General features: G+C 35.7%; 3 protein-coding genes and 1 long non-coding RNA gene across 5 annotated transcripts in view; 2 read left to right on the forward strand and 2 right to left on the reverse strand.

The window, feature by feature from the left end:
- The first annotated feature begins 353 nt into the window (after window positions 1-353).
- On the forward strand, window positions 354-4578 carry LOC110831089 (UPAR/Ly6 domain-containing protein crok). Its single transcript, XM_022066698.2, has 3 exons — window positions 354-526; window positions 765-947; window positions 1141-4578. The coding sequence occupies exons 1-3, from the start codon at window positions 457-459 to the stop codon at window positions 1359-1361; spliced, it is 474 nt and encodes a 157-aa protein (XP_021922390.1). The 5' UTR covers window positions 354-456; the 3' UTR covers window positions 1362-4578.
- Window positions 4579-5924: 1346 nt separating this feature from the next.
- Window positions 5925-22371, forward strand: part of LOC110831063 (uncharacterized) — a 46706-nt gene continuing 30259 nt past the window's right edge. The window contains exon 1 of the long non-coding RNA XR_002543466.2: window positions 5925-6024. This is a non-coding gene — a long non-coding RNA (uncharacterized LOC110831063). The remainder of the gene's footprint in view (window positions 6025-22371) is intronic.
- On the reverse strand, window positions 7612-12947 carry LOC110831061 (uncharacterized). The gene is made up of 3 exons (XM_022066626.2): window positions 12113-12947; window positions 8628-10350; window positions 7612-7775 (listed from the first exon to the last, which is right to left on the reverse strand). Exons 2-3 carry the CDS (start codon window positions 10348-10350, stop codon window positions 7699-7701), a joined length of 1800 nt encoding a protein of 599 aa, XP_021922318.2. The 5' UTR covers window positions 12113-12947; the 3' UTR covers window positions 7612-7698.
- Window positions 15260-21583, reverse strand: LOC110831059 (uncharacterized). 2 transcript variants are annotated; one of them, XM_022066624.2, is made up of 6 exons: window positions 21445-21583; window positions 19323-20173; window positions 18646-18821; window positions 17962-18205; window positions 17385-17505; window positions 15260-16624 (listed from the first exon to the last, which is right to left on the reverse strand). In XM_022066624.2, the coding sequence occupies exons 2-6, from the start codon at window positions 20171-20173 to the stop codon at window positions 16139-16141; spliced, it is 1878 nt and encodes a 625-aa protein (XP_021922316.1). In that variant the 5' UTR covers window positions 21445-21583; the 3' UTR covers window positions 15260-16138. The 2 variants fall into 2 exon arrangements, with proteins under 2 accessions (XP_021922316.1, XP_021922314.1); XM_022066622.2 differs by having other exon boundaries at window positions 21397-21529.

Here is a 22371-nt window from a genome sequence, read left to right on the forward strand (position 1 = left end):
TGGATCTTCGGAAGGTTGGCTGTGAGGATGGAAAATGGATGGAGTTGGCTCAGGATCGTGTCCGGTGGCTGGCGCTGGTGTTGGACTTCTGGGTTCTGCTACCAGGGAGTTAGTCGTGTACTGTGTACAAATTGGTAAAGAAATGTAACCATATCCCGTTCACTATGTGCCCCACCCACTTCATAATACGTGTATGATGAAACCTTGAGTATTTTTATACAAGTAAGAATTAAATTGTACAAATGTTAGAGAGCTGGTTAATGCTTTGAAATTAGGCTTAACACCTGTTCACAACGGTTATTTGTATTAGTGAATCTCAGGCTCACTGGCCAGCCAATATTCGCCATACCTGCCTACAGTGCCGTATGTTGGTACTATTTGTGCTAGTTTTGTTTGAAGGAAGGGAACGGAAGGGTGTAGCTTGGTGAAGGAAAGTACTATGTTAACCTGAATGAAATGGATTATAACGTTAATTTTGGTTCAGTATTCAGTGTAATAGCCCTACTCTTGTGCCTGGTGTCGTTAGGTAAGTCATGTGTTTGATTAATTTAGACATAATGAAGTAGCCCATCGCGAATGTGCAACAAATAACCTATATTCACATTATGTTTTGCATGTAACTTCTATTATTAGGGCACGGACTTTCATGAATATGTTTTTGCGTAGCTCCAAAACAACACTTTAATTCACACAGCTGGGAAAGTGTTTAAATGTCAAAGGTAAGAGTACTCTCAACATGGGAGTTCATTGGACATTTGTTGCAGGTGAAGCTATTCAGTGTTACCAGTGTTCTTCAGGGCAGGATCATAAAGGAGAAGATAGTTGTGGAGCATATAAGAAATTTGATAAAAGTCGTCACATTGCCATTGAATGCAACAGTGATGAGTCATACACTCCTGGATCTTTCTGCATGAAGATAACTCAGCAAGGTCCAAAGGGTTTTATATGTAAGTTTGCTGATAACAAAATGCAGGATTCACAGATTGATATAAATGATGACAGAACATTTTTAGTCTCCTGGATTTCCTTAATCCAACAGAGTTAGCATAATTTCTGCATAGAAATAGAAGTTCCTGAGGGTTCTGCAGCTTGTTTATAATGGGCTGTAAACATTGAACAAACTATATGGTTTAATTTCAGGGGATGGAAGATGGAGACAAGTTATAAGACGTTGTGCATCTGTTGCTGATACAGGAGTAACTGGAGTGTGCAATTGGGGTGTTTATGACAATGGAATATATTGGGAGGAGTGTTATTGTTCAGAAGATGGCTGTAATGGCTCATCTTCAGTACAGACATGCTTGTTTGTTATGATGGGGTCTCTAGGTTTTATAGCATTCTTTCAGAAGTGGCTGTCTTAAATATTTTTTTGAGTAATTTGTATCATGCTGTAGATCTAATATAAGAGTTTATTTCCAGAAGTATATAGAAGATGGGGTGTGGCTGATAGACTTGGACAGGAAAATATTAATACTCAACAGCATTATGTGCTTCTGGATACTGAATTTCAACTTCTGTTTGATCACTATGTGTATAAGATGTAACAAGTCACCTCCCCATAAAGATTGGTTAGAAAAGCCATTATAATAGTTCCCTTCTGCACACTCCTCTTCTAAATGATATTTTCAGTATTATAGACCATGTCAGAAAGTTTGTTTTTAGTGTCTGTTGAATTCAGCGAGTCTTGGGAACCTCGAAAAATGGCCTATTTAAGATTAGGTCAAGAATTGAATTTTCTGTAAATTTATACATGAATCTCCCATTTTCTGCCATGTGTATGTTATCTATTACATGTATTACTACTGAGCCCATTTATAGTAAAATTATACACATATTGTTAACTGTTATCTCAAATTACTGGGAACATTTTATATGCTTGCAATCATCTTTACTAGGTTTAACTGCTTACGTAACTGCAGTTGTAATTTTTATAATGTGTTATATGAAGAGTATGTGGTGCTGAGGATATTTTTACATTTTTATGTTGTAAATTTACCTCCATTACCTTGCTCTTTATGCATGGTGCACTTGAAATTTATATGAAATTTTGTTTTAACAGTAATATTACAGTCTTGATGCTGTAATAAATACACCAAAAACAAAATAATTTCCTTGAAAATGGAACTAAAAATTGCATTGTGTCTGTTTTTCCATCAGGAAGTAACGATGCAAATGAGGTCTTTGCCCCCCCCCCCCCCCCCCCCCCCCAACCATTTTGCATGTTACATGCTGATGTGTCTTATACATGAGGAAATATAGTATAGTATGTTTCAGACTTTACTGTAGGTTGTAGAAATATGAATGGTAAGATTTGTTACATATATTGCTTATTTGGAAAGTATTATTTCAAGAGGCAGCTAAACTGGGAAGAATTCCAATATTATTTTATCATAACTCCAATAATTAACAAAAGTAACTATACTGAGAGATGAAATAATTCTCACATAACTAATTCTGTTCGGCAGGTACAGAAAATTGTATGAGGATATTACTATTTTAATGAAATAATATTTTATAACTTTTATTGATGTTTTATGAATTTAGGAAAGTTTCTTAATTATATATATATATATATATAAAATAACTTTTTGATTAATGGCCATCTTTGTTTCCCTTTATCAGTAGATTGTGTCTGCAAAATGGTCTGTCTCAAAATTATAGCAAACAATTTAAGAACATGATTTTCCAGACAACTCTTTGAGTTTTTAAGCTATGTCTTGTACTGTTTTTCAGTATTAGTTTTGCAGTCATTCACCATTTCCTAAGTCATGTGTAATAACATTAAAATACAATAATTTTTATACATCAGTGAATGAGCGAGAGTCAATACTATGTTTATTGCAGCGGTGACTGAATTCACAAGTCATAAATATTTATAATGGTTGTAATTTTCAAACTTCTACTATGTAAATTTCTTCCTTTTATGTCCCTAATGATGTACAAAAATGAAGCAGCTTAAAGCAAACAGAATATTAACAGCCGCAACTTTAGAAAAAAGTCAAGAAAGGTTGAGGACACGACGTTACCACATAATAAAGTCAACTTAATATAGTGAACCATCCACATAATAAGCACAAAGTATAAAGGACAATCACAGAGCTGAGACAAGTATCTGCGCGCAGAAGGCATTATTCTCCTTATTTTAGTTTGCATTGCTACTTGCATGTGATCCATCTGGCCTTCCATGCATCATGCTGAGTGACATATGTCTTAACAGTTAATGCCATAGTCTGGCTGAAACATGAATGTGCTCCAAGAGACACTTAAGACAGCAGGCAGCTGACATAGATCAAGGTTATGAGAAGATAAAGTTGTCCTCTGCTTAATTATGGAGCATAATTTTAATAAACAATTACTATATAGTGGGAATTAACACAGTAAGAGGACTGGAGAAAGATGTATAGAGAAATTAATTCATATATGAAAATAAACCATAACCATAATGTATGGATGGAAAATAACATCATTGCTGAGGGCAGTTTAGGCGTGAAAGTAAAGTTGAGGTGAAGAAAATGACAAGCCCAAGTGGAGGGTGAGAGAAGAGGAATGACAAAAGAACAAATGCAAGAGAATAGGTTGTACAAAGAGATTTGAATGGAAATTGGTCAATGAAGTGACAACCCACACCTGCGTGAATGAGGAGGATAAGTTAACCAACTGATCTGCTATAAAATTGTCATATACCTTATATTATTTCTTTAATGTGCTGTTTTATTTGCATGACCTGGTGTGTTGTGCTTATCCTGGCTCTGGCCTCATGGAGTTGTCGGTGGCATAGTTATATGCCATTTTCACTTGTTTTGGACAGACTCTGATTTATGGCAAAATACTTCTAAGTTATACTGTCAATTAATAGGCTTTGTAGAACTTCTTTTTCTGTCATAATACCTACTTAAAATTGCATCCAAAAATTGTTTGTGTCTATAGACTTCAAGGGGAAAAGAAGATGTAATTTGGACCATAATAACAAATTGAGGAGCATGTAATGAAATTATTCGACAGCTTTGTATTCCGGGTTGTATTTTGCACTAATGTGTTTGATTTGTGTATTGTGTTCCACGAGGAATACACTCAACTCGAGTATATTTTATGTAGTATTTATACTTACATATGTTAGCAGTGTGTGATATTTTGATGTGTACTTTTGTGTGCCTTATTCCAAGAAGGAAGGGTATTAAAATACATTATGGCCGTCCATTCATTGAATATTATGAGCAGAGTTGTTCGTTGACAGTGTTCTAATTGTGTTTTTAGACATATAGCAATAAATGTGTGCGCACACATAATAGATATGGTAACAGTAATCTGATAATTCAAGAATACTGTATGTCAACCATATTTAATGTGTTGATGTAGAATCTCTGCATACATGTGATGTATAAGCAGGGAATATTCTAAAAATATTGATCTTAATCATTCCACTTGTAGGAAGTATACCTTTTAAGAATGTATATATTTTTGTAACTGAACAAGTATTTTTATTGGGTTTTCACATTTTATTGGTCTTTCAGTTCTTTTGTTGTAAGTCATCTAATTATCAGATTCAGAGTTTTACAAATAAAATAATTTTGTACTCTTGGTAGTGATTGTGATTGATGAGATTAACCCGTTCTCCTAAAACAGCTGGAGAATCACAGATGAGATATCCATCTTTCCATTGTATAACACCCTTTTTTGTGTTGGGTGTTGAGTTTCTACCATGTGGGCTTATGAGATAATGTTTTTGATTCTCTTGTTTGTGATCGCTATTACTGGGTGTCCCATTTAACTCAGAACCCACCTACCAGAATATGATGGCTATGTGGCTGTTATTATTTGGTAGTTCACTCTCTGTTGTTGCAGAATGCTTTAGTGGCAGGTTCCTTGTTAAATGGGATACTCTGTACTGCTATACATACTGTTAATATTCACATTTGTCTTTTAGGTTACACGCTTGTTGACAAGAGCAGTTCTTCCATGTGTGAGGCATTGGTTCCTGATTTCTCCACTTTTCCCAGCCCTCATTTTGACATCCTCTATTTCCTGACCATTACTCTGTAAGTAACCTTAACCCTTTGATGGGAACATTTATGTATGCATGAAGATATTAGCTACTCATTCTGAAACCTGTAAGTACATTTAGAGAAAAAAAATCAGATTTATTGAATGTTGAAGCATGTGGTACATGTAGTCATGTTAAAAGGGTCAAAGGACATGAGCTATCTCTGTTTGTAATTTTGATTATGGACTTGCAGATACTAATGTGCTGTTAAGATGTCCATTTGACATAGAATAGTAAGGGTTTGTGATGGTAAATAATTTTTCGAAATTTCTCTGACAAACTGAGCGTTGTGTAGTCTGGTAGAAGTTTACTAATCTTCCTGATGACGGAGGCAGCAAGCATCTCGGAAACATCGGCAAACTTTTATCAGACGTCCAGAAGACAGCTGTCAGCCATTTTCATACTAGCTACCGCGAGAACGTGCAATCTGACTAAAGGAAACTGATTGAATAACGTGTTGAACTGATTGTTCAATTTGCTAGCGAAAGAGTACAGTATCGTGAATGTTTTTATATAGCGTATTAATTTTGAGAAAATCGATGCTAATAAACATGGATTTAATAATCTCTTTAGCGAATTTCACTGTCAGGTGATTAACATTCTTGTTTCGTATTATAATTTCGGCCCGAATAAAGCTTTCCAGACATTTTTCTGAGTTCCTTGTCTTAGGACATGATAGCAGGAACCCATAAATACGCCATGGTTACTTCATTACACACAAGTTTATGCCAAAGAACAAGCTTGTGCATATGCGAGTCGTTAGCTGTCCACGACCCTTGAATCGGATAGGGTAGTTCAGGTATCCTGCCTGTCGTGTGATGGCGCTATCTGTTGCATCGGTGCTGTAGTAACTTGTGCGATCGCGCAGTGGAATGTCGTGTTTGTGATTTCGTGAAGTCGTCAAAATGGGGAAGGCGCCGGTGATATCATCTTCTGGAAAGTTGATGCTGAGCTGTGATAGAAGCATTTTTATACCATTGATAGTGAGTTAAAATGTAATTTGTATGAAAATTATTACTGTAGTTTATGCACATGTTATTGAAATGAGGTCCCTGTTTTCAAAGGTAATGTAATCAAAATTTGGAAGTGACTTAAAATCTGTCACGAGAATGGTTACCATGTGGGCTACACATGCTTTAAAAATGGCATAATTTTCATGCGGGACTGAAATAAAAATTTATTTAGAGGAAAATTTAAAGTCGTCAAATTGAGGAAGCCGCGTGCCATGCAAAGTTCATCACGATTTACACTACACGTTAGTTCAAAACTAGGCCAAGTTTTCAGATTTAAATCTGGTGTAAATTTATTTAGAGGCAAAGCGAAACGAAAGGAAAATTTCGCTGTTTATAAATGCCAGTAATAATTTTACAAAATTAATAACAATGCTTCAGTTTAAATAACGAGATAGCTAAACCAAGTTCCTTGTATACTAAATTTTCCCAGAAGCGGCGAGTGCCTACAACGTTCCTGATTATTCGTAAATTTGGGGGAACAAGAATATGAAAAGTAGTAATCTCTTTTGCAGTTACTGGGATTTTTTGTTTTTTTTGTACCTATTATAAATATCTTGTACTTGATACTTTTATTAATTAGTTTACTGAATGCAAGCTGAAATTTTAAGGTCTTATTTGTTCAGAATGTTCTCTGGAATGAAAGTATGAAAGCTTTTATTCGAAATATTTCCAGATTACCGACGCTTGCAACAACCATAAACTCGTCTTTTCTGACTTCGTATTCGTTATATTTTAGAATTGAGTTCCTATTCTAAAGCATAATGCATTGGATTTGTATGATAGAGATTTGAAATGATTTTATTCCAAAATATTTAAGTATATATACATTTTCAAGAAGTGAACATTTCCCGAATAGTAATATGCAGGTGATAGCCTATACAAAATATTAAATCACATACTTTTGTCTTCAAATTATAGTGCATCTTGTGTCAGGAATATACAGACATTGGTAACGTAGAGAGATCTCCACATTAATAACAGCGTGGGATTCAAAAGCGTAGCTGTTGTAGTGGAACGAGAAATAAAGAGACATGTGTAGTTTTGCATTCAGGGTCTAAAAGGGCTAAACATCGTCGTCCTGCGTGTGGCGCCTCAGACGAATACCTCGTGGCTTGTGCACGCCTAATTCGTCAGTCAAACAGGAATATCGTAAAATTACAAAACCTGAGAATTTTACTTCATAGAAATGGTCAGTGTCATTCCTTGAGAACAAAATTACGTTAGTAATGTACCGTGTTGAATAAATTACAGGCAGATTATCTCATCACTGAGGCAATTCTTTGGCAAAGCAATTACGTTAAGCTTGTTGCCGAAACATGCATGCCATAAATCACCATTTCATACACTTCATGTTTCGTTCGTATAGTTTCAATGAGAATTATTAGAGTTTTTAAAACGACGAATCTGTTTGGCAGACTATAACAAATATTACGAAAGTTTTTAATATTTCAAAGTTCTTGACGTTTTCCTAACCAGTACATAGATATGAATCAAACTTATTTCTACAGGATTCTTGCCCTATTTACTGTACCTTAATTATGATAATTACTTCTCCACTCACTTTCTTCTTATTTTATTAGAAATAGTATCAATTTATTGAAGGTGAATAATCTGATATGACAGTATTATCGTGTAGTTACAGTCTTATGCAAAATATACAGGCACAATCTCTGAATATTCTCCTTGTATAGGCTTATCCCGTGGGTACGGCACCAACACACCTGTAAATTATAAAAACGTTATTTTTAGAATCTTGGTGAATATAGGCAGCAAAGTGAAACAGAGCAAAATATTAAACCGCCCTGATGATGGAGGCAGCAAGCACCAAATCGATTTGTTTCATACAGCGGTTATGTGACTGTGGGTCGACGTGATACGTTTTGAATTTAATTCCGGACAGACGCGTCATGAAGGGAGAACAGAAACAACGGACATGGAGAGGGGTGTCTCTAATGCGACATGCGAAATACAGGAGAACCTCCATGTTTGCGGGTTTGCTTATTCGCGAAAAAAATTAATATTTGTGCATCGCGGCGTCGGTCCCTCGCTCATTCGCGGTCGTTCTCGCGTAGGCACACGGAAAAATACACAACAGCCCCCATCTGCCCTCCTGTCTCAGTAGCCGCTACGTAGATTTCGTGCCACACCGAATGTATCTGGTCTGTACTTTCGCAGTTCTTAGAACTGATGGTTGACATTGTTCGTTCACACTGACAACTTTCAACTCATAACGCCGTCGTCATCCCAATGAACAGCAACATTGAAGATTTTATGTTTATTAATCATCATGTTTAGTGTGTATTTGGTCCCCCTAACTCCATTTTCCCCATAACTTAACTTCGCGCATCCCGGTTTTACCATTTGCTAGGTTTTCAAGAGCGTAACCCCCACGAATGGCGAGAGTTTATCAGACCGTCTTACAGTGGATCATTGTCTGAAGAGATTTGCCTCACGATGGGCCAACAGCTATGAAAGTTCTGAGACAGACGTAAGATACAACTGTTTAAAAACGGAGACCAGAACGTCTTCATATCTGCAGTAGGTCCATGTAATGGTTGAGGGAACAGGCTTACCTTCATAAACGACTGCATTTTGTACTGGCAGAGCAGAGTTGGGATCAACAAGGGCAGCCTGGTACAAATGAGGAGAGTTTTGATGCTGTGCTACAACAGGTATCCCACGAGTCGCTCCTCCGGCGTCCACAGCCTGCAAAGTAACGACGGCAGGAAAGTGCCGTTGCTGCTGAAGTGCGACGTGTGGAACAAAAATTACAGGTCGCAAGTTGTTCTGCACGTCGTGTTGCTGCTCTGATTGCTGTACGATATTAGCTACAGGAATGTAGTTTTGTGCTGTTGCTGTCTGAGAACTGTGTGCCCTCGCGTTCAAATCTTCAACATTTTCACTCATAAGATCGCCGCTGTAATGGCTGTTGGGAAACATGTGTGATCCAAGATATTGCCTTATTACGTTTCCATTGTGGGTATGGATGCCGTGATCAGGTTGAGCGCTCTCGATGTTTACCGTAGGGGCAACTGGGAGAGTTTGAATGTTGTTGATATTACTATAAATACGAAACTTTTGATGTTTCGGGAAGGCGTTCTGAAGAATAAATTGAGGTTCCACCGGTTGTTCGATTTCATTCTCTGTAACTGGTCTTCTGGTCGTCACTTCTATGGGCTGCAGTGTGTACCTTGAAGGCTGTGCCGTATGAGGTAAATCTGTAACCAAATCGCTCGAAATTTGATTCATTGAAGGTTTTTTTGATATGCTAGAAGTGGGCACGTAACTGTTTTCATCAGTGGGACTATTCGGAGTTTTCTTGCCAAAATCCCAATGTGTGAGCGCTTGTAGTCTTTCCTTTCTGTCTTGTGTTTGCGGGATGTTAGTAGGGATTGATTCTGGAAGATTCTGCTTGTTTTCATTTTCAGTATGCTTTATATTCTTCAGGTTAATACTACTTTGTTTTCCAATTCTGCTACGATAAAGTGCTTTTTGTGATTGAGAAATTTTATTGCTTGTAATACTTGTCTTGTTTGGCCTGTTCTGTTGTGCATTTATGTTTTTAAATGGAAGCATCTTTGGGGGAAATTTTACATTTATTCTAGAAGTGTTGAAGGCAGTGGAACTATTGTGATTAATATAGGTTACATGATGCTTGTTGTCAGAAACGTTTGGGTCACTGAAATAGATGTATTTATGATCCCCAATTTCATTATTACATTTTCGAACAAGTACGTTCCCTAATAATATTCTGCTATTGAAGTCTAAACCTTCGTAAGGCAAATTTTTACGAAATATTCCTTTTGGCGTAGATTTCCAGTCATTTTCTTCGTTTTCGTCGTTTGTTTCAATTGATGTTACTGGAAGAATAGCGCCTTCTTTAATTCTCCTATACTTTGCTCTGCTGTTGTCTTTATGTCTCTCTGCGCTCTGCCTTGAACTTTGTTTTACATTATTCTCATTATCGATATCGGAAAACAATAAATCGTCCGTTACCATAGAAGTAGTTTCGGCATTCAATTCGTTGGAACCGTTCAGTTTCACCTCTACTGATTTGATAATCTCCACTACTGTTACTCCACGGTTGTTGGTTGTCTGGAACGACTCTGGTGAGGTTTCTCGTAGCTGCTGTTTAAATGCACCTGACGGGTTGTCGGCCACGTTGATTAGAAGCGGAACTCTGGTAGCTCTTACTTTGCGGGACAACTGATTCAGATTAAAACGTCCAGCGTCTCCAGTACGAAGAACCAGACACACTGCTGCCACCAATGGCACAAAGATCAAATGAAAATTCATCTGAAAATAAGCAAAGGCAACATGTATAGGCCCATATTCAATGCGCAAGTTTTCATTCGTACTATGATCGTCTCTTTCACTTATGAGACCACTGAACACTAGAGATAATATATTCGTATTAGGACAGTAATATAATACAATGTAACTGTCTCTCTGGATAGGAAAAGATTCCGTCCATACCGGCTTATTTTAGACATGTCAATAGGCGTACGGCCAATTATAAAATTCTACCTTCTCGTATATAATATAGAGCAGAGGTTTGCAATCCGCAGCCCGCCAATGTTTTCTGCGGTCGGTGTATATTTAATGTAATACTGTGTCACTTGTACGATGAAAAACAGTTGCCCAATTCCAGAAAACGCGTGTTATTAATATCATCAGTATTTAGCATTAATTATCTATACATACCTTAACGAAGAATTAAATTTGGCACTGAAAGATTACACGTGCAAAATCAGTGTCACTTATCTCACTAATGATGTATTTTGTTAAAGAAATTTATTGAGAAATATGTGAACCAGTTTGCAACAGTAAGCATAATTTAGTAGCATTTTTAATAAATTGCCATGGCGGTTAAATAAACTGCCCTCTATAATTTTGCTGGCCGAAAATTGATAAGGAAAGGCGAATGTGGCCCCAGAGCTGGAACAGACTAAGAACCGCTGTTCTAAATAATTCCATGATAATTTCACCATCTCTTGTGACGCTGTATAACATCTTCAGTTTAAGAATCAGTCATCATCTTTAAATAAGAAGTCCTACCACGTTCCCAGAAGACTGATTAGCTATATCATAAAACAAGTTTCGAGTCGAAACAGTACTTGTGAGAAATGAAGTCTGATGAGTGTAAAGCACGCAGATTCTGTTTTCTTTGAAAAATCGAGATTTCTCGTTTGTTTCTTATAATTTTATAGAAAGGAAGTGCATGAATAATGTATTCAGGTTTATCCTTGTTCAAGGAATTTCACCGCGAAAAAAAAAAAAAAAAAAAAAGGTGTCGCCTACTCCGGATTTATTCTTATTTCTATAAACGTGGAACACATTTTATTTTCATACTCGTTTGTTTTCTCATTTTTTCTTTTCTTATTCATGCGGAACATTTGATTTCTTACCTCAATACAGAACGATGTGAAAACAATCTCTTTATGAAACATATGAAGGCGTAATATGTAATTTATGACGTGTCACACATTACTGTAAAGAATATCACATTCGCCTTCATTCTGTCATACTATTTCAGGAATATCGTCAATTTCATTTTTATTTCTACCCAGAAGAATTTAAATTAAGGAAATTGGACCTAAATCACATTAAAACTGTTTGTATGTCAACGCAGACTGTATGAAAATTTGGTTTGTTGCCCTGCAAGCCATTTAACCCGTCGGATGATTTGCAAAAGATATTAAAGACTGTTGTTCTGGTTGTATTGAGATATTGGAGGAATTTCCTGAGTTCACTGAGAGAAACATAACAGCAGCCAATATTCCGACTCAGATTGGAATCAGGAATTTTTATTAACAGCCGAGCTAGTATTTTCATTACTAAAAATACGAGTCTTTGAAATTTCCTAAGTATAATTATGTTCTAATTTTCACCTTCGTATGTGAAAACACTGAAAATATAGAAGTATCGTTAAGTTCAGAAGCTGACGAAACGTGTTCAATAATAGTACATCTAAAATTATTTTTAAATCACATATAGAAACAGATTAATTATAGTACATAACAATAAACACAATAGTTTTAATTTAAAATTGACTTACTTTGATAATTTATGGAGGGTCCGTTAACTTCTTTGAAAACCAACGCTCTTATCTCATTTCACGACTGAACACAACTAAAAGAGAAATTAATAATAGTAAGATAATGCACTTTGGAGATATGAACACGGTTTGTATTAATCACCTCCCCACAAGAACTTCTGTACAGTAATAGTCCATAAAGAAATTTCCTTGTCTTAGTGAAAACTGCCACCAAAACGTTACTCGACAAATGGCCTACAGTGCTTTGCAGTCACGTTTGATACGCATTGTGAGCTCAAGGCGATCTAGAAGACGATAGCATGAACATATGCCTTTCTTCTTCTTGTTTCTTCTTTCTTGAAGTAATTTTAATAAGCGGGAGTGAAAGTTAGCTCCTTTTATTCTTCTCAGTCAGTGTACCGAATACCCTGTTTCACCATTACAAAAGCGCATATGTTATGTTTAATATAAAATGTTACGCAGAAACACATTAAAATGTACCATATTGCATATAATTAGAAAATATTTCATATTCTTGTCCTTAGGTTTTCGTGGCTATTGTTTAATGTGTATCTTCGGCTTTCGGGGATGAGACACTTGGAATGTTCAGGGCTTTCTGACATTTCGGCTAACATTGCAGTTGCCATCTGCAGAGTTAATTCACTCTGATGATGAAAAGTGCAGTGCTTGCCGAAACGTTGGAAACCCTTACATATTTCATGAGGTTTTTCCCCGAAAGCCGAAGATATACATTATCGTTCATATGCTAAAATCTTCTTGGTTTTGATGTCGATTTGTAACAGAAAATACCTATGCAGATGGTTGTCTTCTGGGTTGTTATGCCGTGTAGTCTGGTAGAAACGTCGGTAAACTTCTACCAGACTATACGGCACAACAACCCAGAAGACAGCCAACGAATTTATATTACTTTTAAATGGAGAGCTGTAATTAATATATATATATATTTAAAGCAATATTTTGGCCAAAAAGACCGAGATATAAATAAGTTATTAAAGTTTACTTAATGATTTTAAATGTAACGGATTAATTACATGCGACCGTAACGAACTTGTCTATTAAAATTAAGATAATTTATTTACGTCATATTAATGGAGTTTCTTCGTGCAATCCGTAACACAATAAGACTCTGAAATCGAAATGTTTCTTGGTTCTTAGATGTTTTTTTAAGTGATTGAATTTTTATTGACTATCTCGTTTCAAATACAGGCGTTAAATGCGTTGAATGAGACGAGAACATAAGCTAATGACTTAGAAAAATGTGGCCATAGCCTACTTCGAAAATTAATCCCTGGTGAGGCTACGGAAAAGAGAGCTTAGTAGTTTAACCCCCTATCCCGAAACATAGCAGATATTATACTTTCGGTTCTTATAAAACTAATAGGCTTGTGAGATCATCGTCCTGTGTCGCCTCCTTCAATTTCAAAGAAACTGGCCGCTTTCTATGAAATTTTGACTAAACATCTTGCCAGTAGAGGCCATGTCAACCTTAGACTCCATTTCATACGATCGGTAATAACGACGCGCGAACCTGTGAGTTGGGGGCGACACCAACATTGCTGTTTAGTAAAGGCCCTGAAGTTTTGTATGGTAATAATTCCAAAAAATATATACCTACGAAATATTTTTTGTCTGCTTTCTTCTGGTAATTTGAAAAGGTCTATGTAAGAAAAAGCCCAACTGCAGACATACTCCGGATGTATTCGGGTGGGTTACATTCCATCCTTAACTGGAGATTTTAGCGCCTCCCTTTCTTTGGGATAGTACCTTGATATAGGACATGGTCCACTCCTTCCAAATCCATACCTACTCACCGTTAATGATCTGTCCACCTCACACTACATAATATCAGCAGATTAGTCACTGAATAGCCAAATAAACAATCTGATTTAATGCATAACAGGGAATGTTAATGAATTTCCTGCACTTTATTGAACCCAAGGGTTAATTACTGTTTACTAGAGTCAAATGAATCCAATCCACACCTCCAAACCCTATTTCCCTAGAATCCCTTTTAATATCTTCAAACTATGTTTAGGTCTTCCAAGTGGTCGTCTCTCTGCAAGCCTTCCAACCAAAACTTTGTACACATTTCTCTCATCTCCCTTATGTGTGCAACATAGACTTCATTTTATAGTGTTACATAATATTTGAAATATAAACCGTATTCCCCCTGGGATGGAAAATTTGATAAAATGGTAAATTATACCGTTCGATTTCCACTTTATTATGCATATAATCTTTCAAAATATGAAATAGCTGACTGAATTTGAACAAAGGAAGTACAATGCTTTCATATTTTGGAAGCAACAATAGAACATGCTTCCCATGATTTAATCAATAACTGTTCAGAATAATACTGAAATTATCCTTCCATAAAAAACAATTGATGTACATGAGCAATTTTAAGATCATAAAAATTAACTGAAATCACTACATACTAGAGGAAAAAATAGCCAAGTGACTTTTTCAACAGCGCTAAGAAATCTCGTCAACTCTCTCCAATGTCCACTTTTTCACCTCTGGAAGTTTGTTCATCCAAACTATTTTACCTCACTCATTACATTCACACTCCTACTACAAACTACAAGGAAAACTACCCAATCAAATAGCAGCCCCAAACTCTGTACTTGCCTTCTGTAAAGTAATGCCCAGACCAGAACTGGAGACCATCAGCCTCCAATGTAATTGGTAAGAGGGTCTCTTTCTGCAGGGATAAAGCCATAATGGGGAGACAACATTTTGAATTGAAAGATTTGAGGTTTTCACAGCGGTCAGTATGAAGATTTCTGTCTTCTGGGTTGTCGCGCCGTGTAGTCTGGTAGATTCATCGCCCTGATGACGGAGGCAGTATGACCTCTGAAACGTTGGTTAACGTCGACCAGACTACACAGCGCAACAACTCAGAAGACAGAAATCTTCATTTTGAATTGAAGCTACCAAAATTTCATACAGCTTTTAAGATATATAACTGTCATAGTATCATCCATCCAAGTATCCAAGATTTAATTCATGACTTCGGAAGGTGAAAATCTGCAGAATGAATTCACCTTTCAGCAGTGTGGTATAGTTAGAACTGTCCTAAAAATCTGGAGCTTTAAAGATTCTATTTCAAGAAATACAAATACTTTTTATTTGTTAAACCTTCTGTAATTGCCCAGAGTTTGATTCTATAAACTGGATGCATAACAGCAACAGAAAAATGATGTGCTTAATGACAACCTGTTTTATCATAAAACTGTCATGATAAATAATATATTGTAAAATTATCTTTTTTAAGAAAAAAGGGTGGTTTTGGTAATGTTTAATAGAGTTCCTTAGTGGATATTATACTGTACATGCCTTACCTTTTAACAAATTTGCATACTCAACACAGAAAAATACAAATTCCAGAAGACCACAGCCACATGTGCATAATCATCTTCACAAGATAATACTTTATACAATTTGTAACATTTAAAGGCAGACTACTTAACCATGCTATAATCTCTAGACACAAGGTTTTTGGATTCCTGTATTTTTACTTCAACATATAAAAGAAATGTTATATCATTTTTCACTTCATAACCAAAAACCAACTTTTTATCCCCACCCACAATAGGCAGTAATTTTATAAACATTTTCAGCATTTTTTGGCTCTCATGTTGACAAGTACTTGACATTTCCTGCAACCCCTTTAACATAATAACTTTTATTATTAAATACTGATAATCAGTTTAGATAATAAAACAAATGTGAAAGATGCAGTAAACTGTCTATAATATAAACAATGTCTGAAGCATTCTACAAAGGATAGTGATAAACTCAAGTATTAAATTGGTGTAGAATATAAAAGATGATAATGGAACACAAAATATACACCACACAGCACCAAAATGAGAAAGACAATTATTAAACATCCATATTTATAGACTAAAATGCTACATCAGTTGCAGGAACAAATCTGTTGCTGCTTCACAGGATTCTTGACTTAAAGAATGACAAACAGACCAGTCAAGTGCCTGTTAACTGTAACAAACAGCAATGTGGTCATAGAGGGGGACGAAAGTATGGCATCTGGGGAGGCATAGATCGAGGAAACCCAAATGGTGGAGGTGGACGATTTGGATCAAAGGGTGGAACTGAGGGAGAGAAAATAGGGTTGTATGGAGAAAAAGAAGGGGGTTGGATTGGAGGAAAAAATGGTGGTGCAACTGGTGGAGGCAGGGTGAATGTTGGTGGCTGAATGAGTCTAGGTGGAACCGGTGTAAAGGGGGGTGGGGGTGGTCTATTGAGACCATGTTGAAACCTAGGGCTTGGGGGAAAGGGGGCAGTCCACCATGCAGAATTAGGAGGTTGTGGGCATGGACTATTGTTGTTGCTATTATTACTGTTATTGTTATCACGATTTCTAATGGCTACTGCTGCAGGCTTATTAGCAAGCAAAGCAGTCATGCGAAGGTTACGTTCATTCATCCTCTTTTCAAATGAACTGCCGTTCTTCTTCCTTGGCTGTTCAGAACCTTCATCTGTGACCTGAAACAATCCAGTTCTAGCTGATGAAAAAAGTACTTCCTCTAATTCAATATGGTCATTCTCTATATGCGACAAGTATTAAGTGCAAAGTTGCAATGCAAAACTGTATAGTAGAAATATATTTTTATTATGCAGTCCAAAACAGCAGGAATCTCTCAGTTGGCCCTACCCCAGGGAACAAGGATTTAATTTTTTTTATTTACAATAAAAATGTTCATGTACTCACCATCTTGGTGCTCTGACACAAAAAAGTGGCATTCAAAATTTGTAGGTATGTTTATCAAAGCAAGTTGCACTTGTCTAGCTAAAATGGTATGTAAACTATCATATAAAATAACCTCAAAGCTTCATGTCATCATCACATTCATACTTCTCAAGAGACAGAAGATTCACACAAAATATGTAAATACAACATTCTAAATCATCTCAATACAGTGGCTTGATAATTATTATCATAAAATAAATGTTTCATGTACTTATTGTATTTCCAACAGAATATTTTTGGGATCTTAGTCTGTTAAGTGTTCTGCCTTTTTTCTCATGAATATCCTAAAAGAATATGCAACAGAAGTCCATTAGGATTATAACAGTGACCTGTGGCAGGCTCTTGTGAACATTGTAATAATCCTTCAAGGTTCCATAAAAGGCAGGGAATTTCTTAACTATTTGAGTATAATATCAGCATATGAAGAAGGTCTGTGCTCCATAGTTAGTTTAGTTGGTCCATCAGTACTTAAGTATTAACTATATACATTTTTACCTTTCTCTCACCAACTTTGATTGATCTCTTTGCTGTTCTCTCCTCTTCATCATCAGAATAATCAAGGCATTTGGGTGGAGGTTCATTGTTGTCTTCCCAAGAGGCATCTGACCCTTTCATGCTATAGAATAAGCAAATTAATTTACCAAGACCATCTATAAAAAGGTGACTTTTTGCAATAGAAGTACTTATAACTACATCTCTTTGTTTCAATAGGAATTGAAAACACTAGTACATACTGGCAACTGAATATTTCTTGGTGGTGTCTAAGATATTCTTGTAGCTCACTCACTGTTATGAAAGTAACCATTAAGAGGAACATAAAAGTATGCCAAGCCTAAATTATATTCAGATCCAGTAGCTAAAGTATTTGTATGCAAGTCTTAACACACTAAATATACTCTTGTATATAGTATATTTTATAATTCCAAATGCAAAATTATTATGCCCTTAGTAAGTTTATATTTCAAGATTCTATATGCTTATCTACAGTGTCCTTCCTTTACTAGAACGTTTACAACATTATTTTTAAAACAACTCCTTGAATGCACTTTGAAAGTGTCGCAAATAACATTACCTCAACAGATCTTGAAGAAATACATATGATGTGTGTTCATTTGTGGGTGCACAATACACTATCATATCTTTTTTTATTCCTTTTTCTTTAATGTGTTCTGCCGAATTAAACCGAACACAGTATAAGGGTTCTCCAACTGGACCAAATACATCAAAAATATATCCTAAAGTTATTCTGCCATGATCAAGAAACAAAACACTGTCTAAATTAAGGGCAGGAGAATTCTTGATAGATTGAACAACCACTGAAATAAAACAGAATTTTATTTATTAGCATAAATATCAAGGTACTGAACTCTTCAGCTATTACACTTGTTCTCTTTGTAAAATATATAATCTGGAATCAGATTACCAATGACATACAATGCAATTAGACAGGTATGACATAAAGAACCTATGTAAAGCAGATGCAACAGTATCCCACAGAAACCTCCACTGGAAGAAATTGACAAATTGCCTTGTTGTGAAGTTGAACATTAAGTTATAAATGCAAATGACTAGAAATCATTCAATCTAGACATTATTTGGAGAACTGTTACAGCTCTTATACACAAGAATAAAATTTTAAAGACCTCAATTATTTAGCATTACTATGACTCACACTTTTATTCTACAAGCGTAAGTGTTTAAAACCATAATCCTCCAATGGTATGGTATATGAAAATTAACTCTGACTCGCACATACCCATTTGGTCCACAATGCTGAATATTTTGCCCAGTTCCACACATTCCTTTTCAGACACTTCGATTTGCAAATCTTTTATTGGAGGAAGGTCTTCAATGAGAATTTCTCCCCTGGTCTTCATTGGATCTTTCTTTTTAGGTTTGGGAGTTTTATTCTGTTCATTATTAGTAACATTCCTGAAGAATAAAATAACTTAAGGAAATGCTTCATTCAAAGCACAAAGCATTATGGTTAGATGCAAATTAATGTTAATGACATGAATCGAGATTAGCAAATTTACCATGTCAGAAACTCTTGTTTCACAGGCAGTATGTCTAGGGAAGAACATTACTAATTACTCTGAAACTATATAGAACACCATACACACTGGTAAATATGCACAGAAAATATCTTATTTTAAAAATTAACTATTTCCCAGCAATTAAAAAACTCATTTAATTCACCTGTTTTATCACCATTGATTTCTATGAATGACCTACTGTCTACATAGGAACTGAAAGGAACAGATCAAAATAAAATAGAATAGAACAGAACAATATATTGTAAATGTAAAGATTCACTAACAATTCCTTAAATTTAATTTTGGGCCTTACACTATGGAAAGTCCTCATATACATGTCCCACTGTTTAATTCACTTCATTTACCATAAATTTATCTTTCATATATGTACACATACCGCTTCAAAGCAGATGCATTTTCTATTCCTAATGAAGAGCCGCTATTACTGTTGCTGCAACCACTGCTGCTGCTGGAACTAGTTGAACTGTCACTGTCTGATTTCTCATCTGAACTATCAGAACTATCATCAGAGTCCTCAGAAAATAAAACCTGAGCTGTTCTATAATCAATCGAAAATAATTTTTCATTTTCTGAAGGCCTCATAATGATGGCCCCTGGTTTGGAATGTATTTCAATACTGTCATCAATATCAGAATCACTCCCATAGTCACAAATCAGTTTCAAGGAATTATTCATTTTTTCCTGATTATTGCAGTGTGAAGAATCTGTTGCACTGGTGAACAAATCTGAAATATTGCTAGAATTCTGACTGCAAGAGGTGTGCATGAGTTGTACATTTCCAGAATTTAATGGAAATCCTGCTGCTATATTTTCTGAGTTAACAATATCAGTGGCATTGGTAGTAAATGAAATAGAAGATGTACGGATAATTGAGGATTCAACATTTTTTATTTTGTTCATATTACTTTCATCAAGTTGGTTGTGATAATTCACTTTTATGTCTTCACTGGAAGTGCCTGCAACTGTAACATTTGACATATCATCCATAAGCTCTGGTGCAGTTTCCTGCAAATGAGGGCCCAATTTATCTTCAAAACTCCCCTTAATATTCCCATCAGGAATGTCTAAAAGGTTTTTATGATAATGTGTACTGATGTTAGATTGATCAGGTACAAAACTGATTTCTTCATCATTTGGTAACTGATGATCCACTATGAAGTTAGTGTCTTCATTCAGAACAGTGTTTGATCTGTCATCACTATAAACTGTAACTTTAGCTTCTGCCATCTGTGAAAAGGGCAAAACAAATAATAACCAGTCATGTTTACTGTACCATTAGAACTATTGCAAGAGGGCAGTAAACCTCGGAACAAAAGAAATGCTTTGACATTTTGCTGTTAAAAAAATTCATGAAAATGTAAAACAGCTTTAATTAGTTCAAACACATTCACACCTGCACAGCTTGGTGCATACTTCACCTGATCACTGCAGAAACATACCACAATTAGTATTTTTTTAGATCTATCTGGCAGATGTCATTCAAATTTTCAGTGCTCACTTTGCATTGTGTATAGTAGTGAGAGAGCATCTTCAAGCAAAATATTCACCTTTGAAAAGAGTAACCTGTTCTCCTAGTTGCCATTATGCTCAAAAAGGTAAAGCAGCTAATCTATTAAATGCACTCTTTTATAACTATGCCATACATGCATTTTAGTATGCTGTCTGTGTGTTTAAATTTATTTTTTATTCTGTTTTAGATGGAGCACAGCATATGGAAACTGGTGTGGCTTATGTTTGACTGATAATTTGTTTTTATTGCATGTTTTTTTTTGTTTTCTTGTCTTATGTGTAGTCTTGCTCAGAGATGTGTAGCTGTGCTAGATGTTTATACTGACATTGCATACTGTCTAAGGCATCGGACAAGAAGAAAAGGAAGAAACATATATATATATATAAAACCACAATTATCAGTTGAACATAAACCACCAATATCCATCAGAACCGTCAAGCTTTGCACACAATGCTCCAAATGTAACTCACTCATTTCACAACCCATTATGCTTACGAATGTTGTGTACAAAAGATAAAGACCACTGAACATATAATGCAAATGCATTTATAATACTGCAAAAGCCAGCTTCATTTTCACATGTATTTGTTTAATGCAATACCCACTCTTTGTACATTAAACCTACTTATCTCGGAATTACCACAAACGGAAATTCACAAATAATTTTAAAAACATGTCGACACACGAGAAATCGGAATATTTGTAAAAAATATTTTCTCTGAATACTGCAGTTATAAATCTGATTACTTTTATGTGATGAAAGGTACCATATTCATGACATAGTGAGTCACACAATACAAGGAAAGTATTTTAAACATAAACCCATTGCTATCAGTGTTATCTTAACGTAGAACGGTTCGAAATGTCATAAGAACTATTAACGTCGAATGCGTGTTTACATTTAAGCTTACACCACTAAAGCTACTATCCAGTTACTGACCATAAGTATACAGATGATGTAAATGTAATACTTCACAACACTACGTACATTACAACAACCTAGAAGGAATATAACTCTTACAGCAACCTCTTCTCAATAGCCATGTTGGTAGTCCGATAACCATTTTACAGTACTGGCAACCATATGTGTGTGCATTCTACGAATTTCCCGTTAGTTTAATAATATTCTCTATAATCGTATTCCAATAATGATTCTCGTGGAAGCGCCACTGTTGCTTGCCTGATAGATTAAAATTATTGCATGCAGTAAATATTAGCCAGTGACTTCGGAAGAATAATTGGTATATTTCTGGAGGGAGAAGGAGCAGGTTTACACCTAAAGATTCAAGCTACATTGGGACCATGGACATATCGTATCATATGTTTGTTACATACACGTATCTTTATTACTTTCCATGTGTTTAGACAGTGACATTTTAGTCTTTTTCCATTCTTTCAGGGTTCGAAATAAAGGCTTACATGACTTGCTAAGAGGAAACCTGTCCTCTCTGTTTATTGTTAGGATACAGACTATTTCTATCCATTCCAGGGTAATAGGTTGTTGGCCTAGAGCATGATCATTTCCACCTTCCTGATGATTCTGACCATTCCATAAACATAAGTGATCAGACACTATCTCGGTAGGGTTTGAGGTTCTCACAGCAGTGAGTATTAAGATGGCTGTCTTCTGAGTTGTAGCACTCTGTAATCTGGTAGAAGTTTTCCAACATTTCAGAGATCTTTGCTGGCTAATGATGGAGGTAGCAAGGACCTCTGAAATGTTAGTAACCTTCTACCAGATTACATGGTGCTGAAACGCAGAAGACAGCAATACTGAAACACCATATTATAAGATATCAGAATGAACATCACTTACAAATAATATATTGGATAAAACTCCATTTCTTTCTTCTGTCTCAAAAGGAAAATATATTTTTGAACAATCATTCCTGGAAGTCAATGAGATCTGTTAGAC

Source organism: Zootermopsis nevadensis, unplaced genomic scaffold (genome assembly GCF_977971745.1).
Source record: "Zootermopsis nevadensis isolate Lab colony 2312 unplaced genomic scaffold, Znev_1.0 Znev_ptg000030l, whole genome shotgun sequence".
Taxonomy (NCBI): Eukaryota; Metazoa; Arthropoda; class Insecta; order Blattodea; family Termopsidae; genus Zootermopsis; species Zootermopsis nevadensis.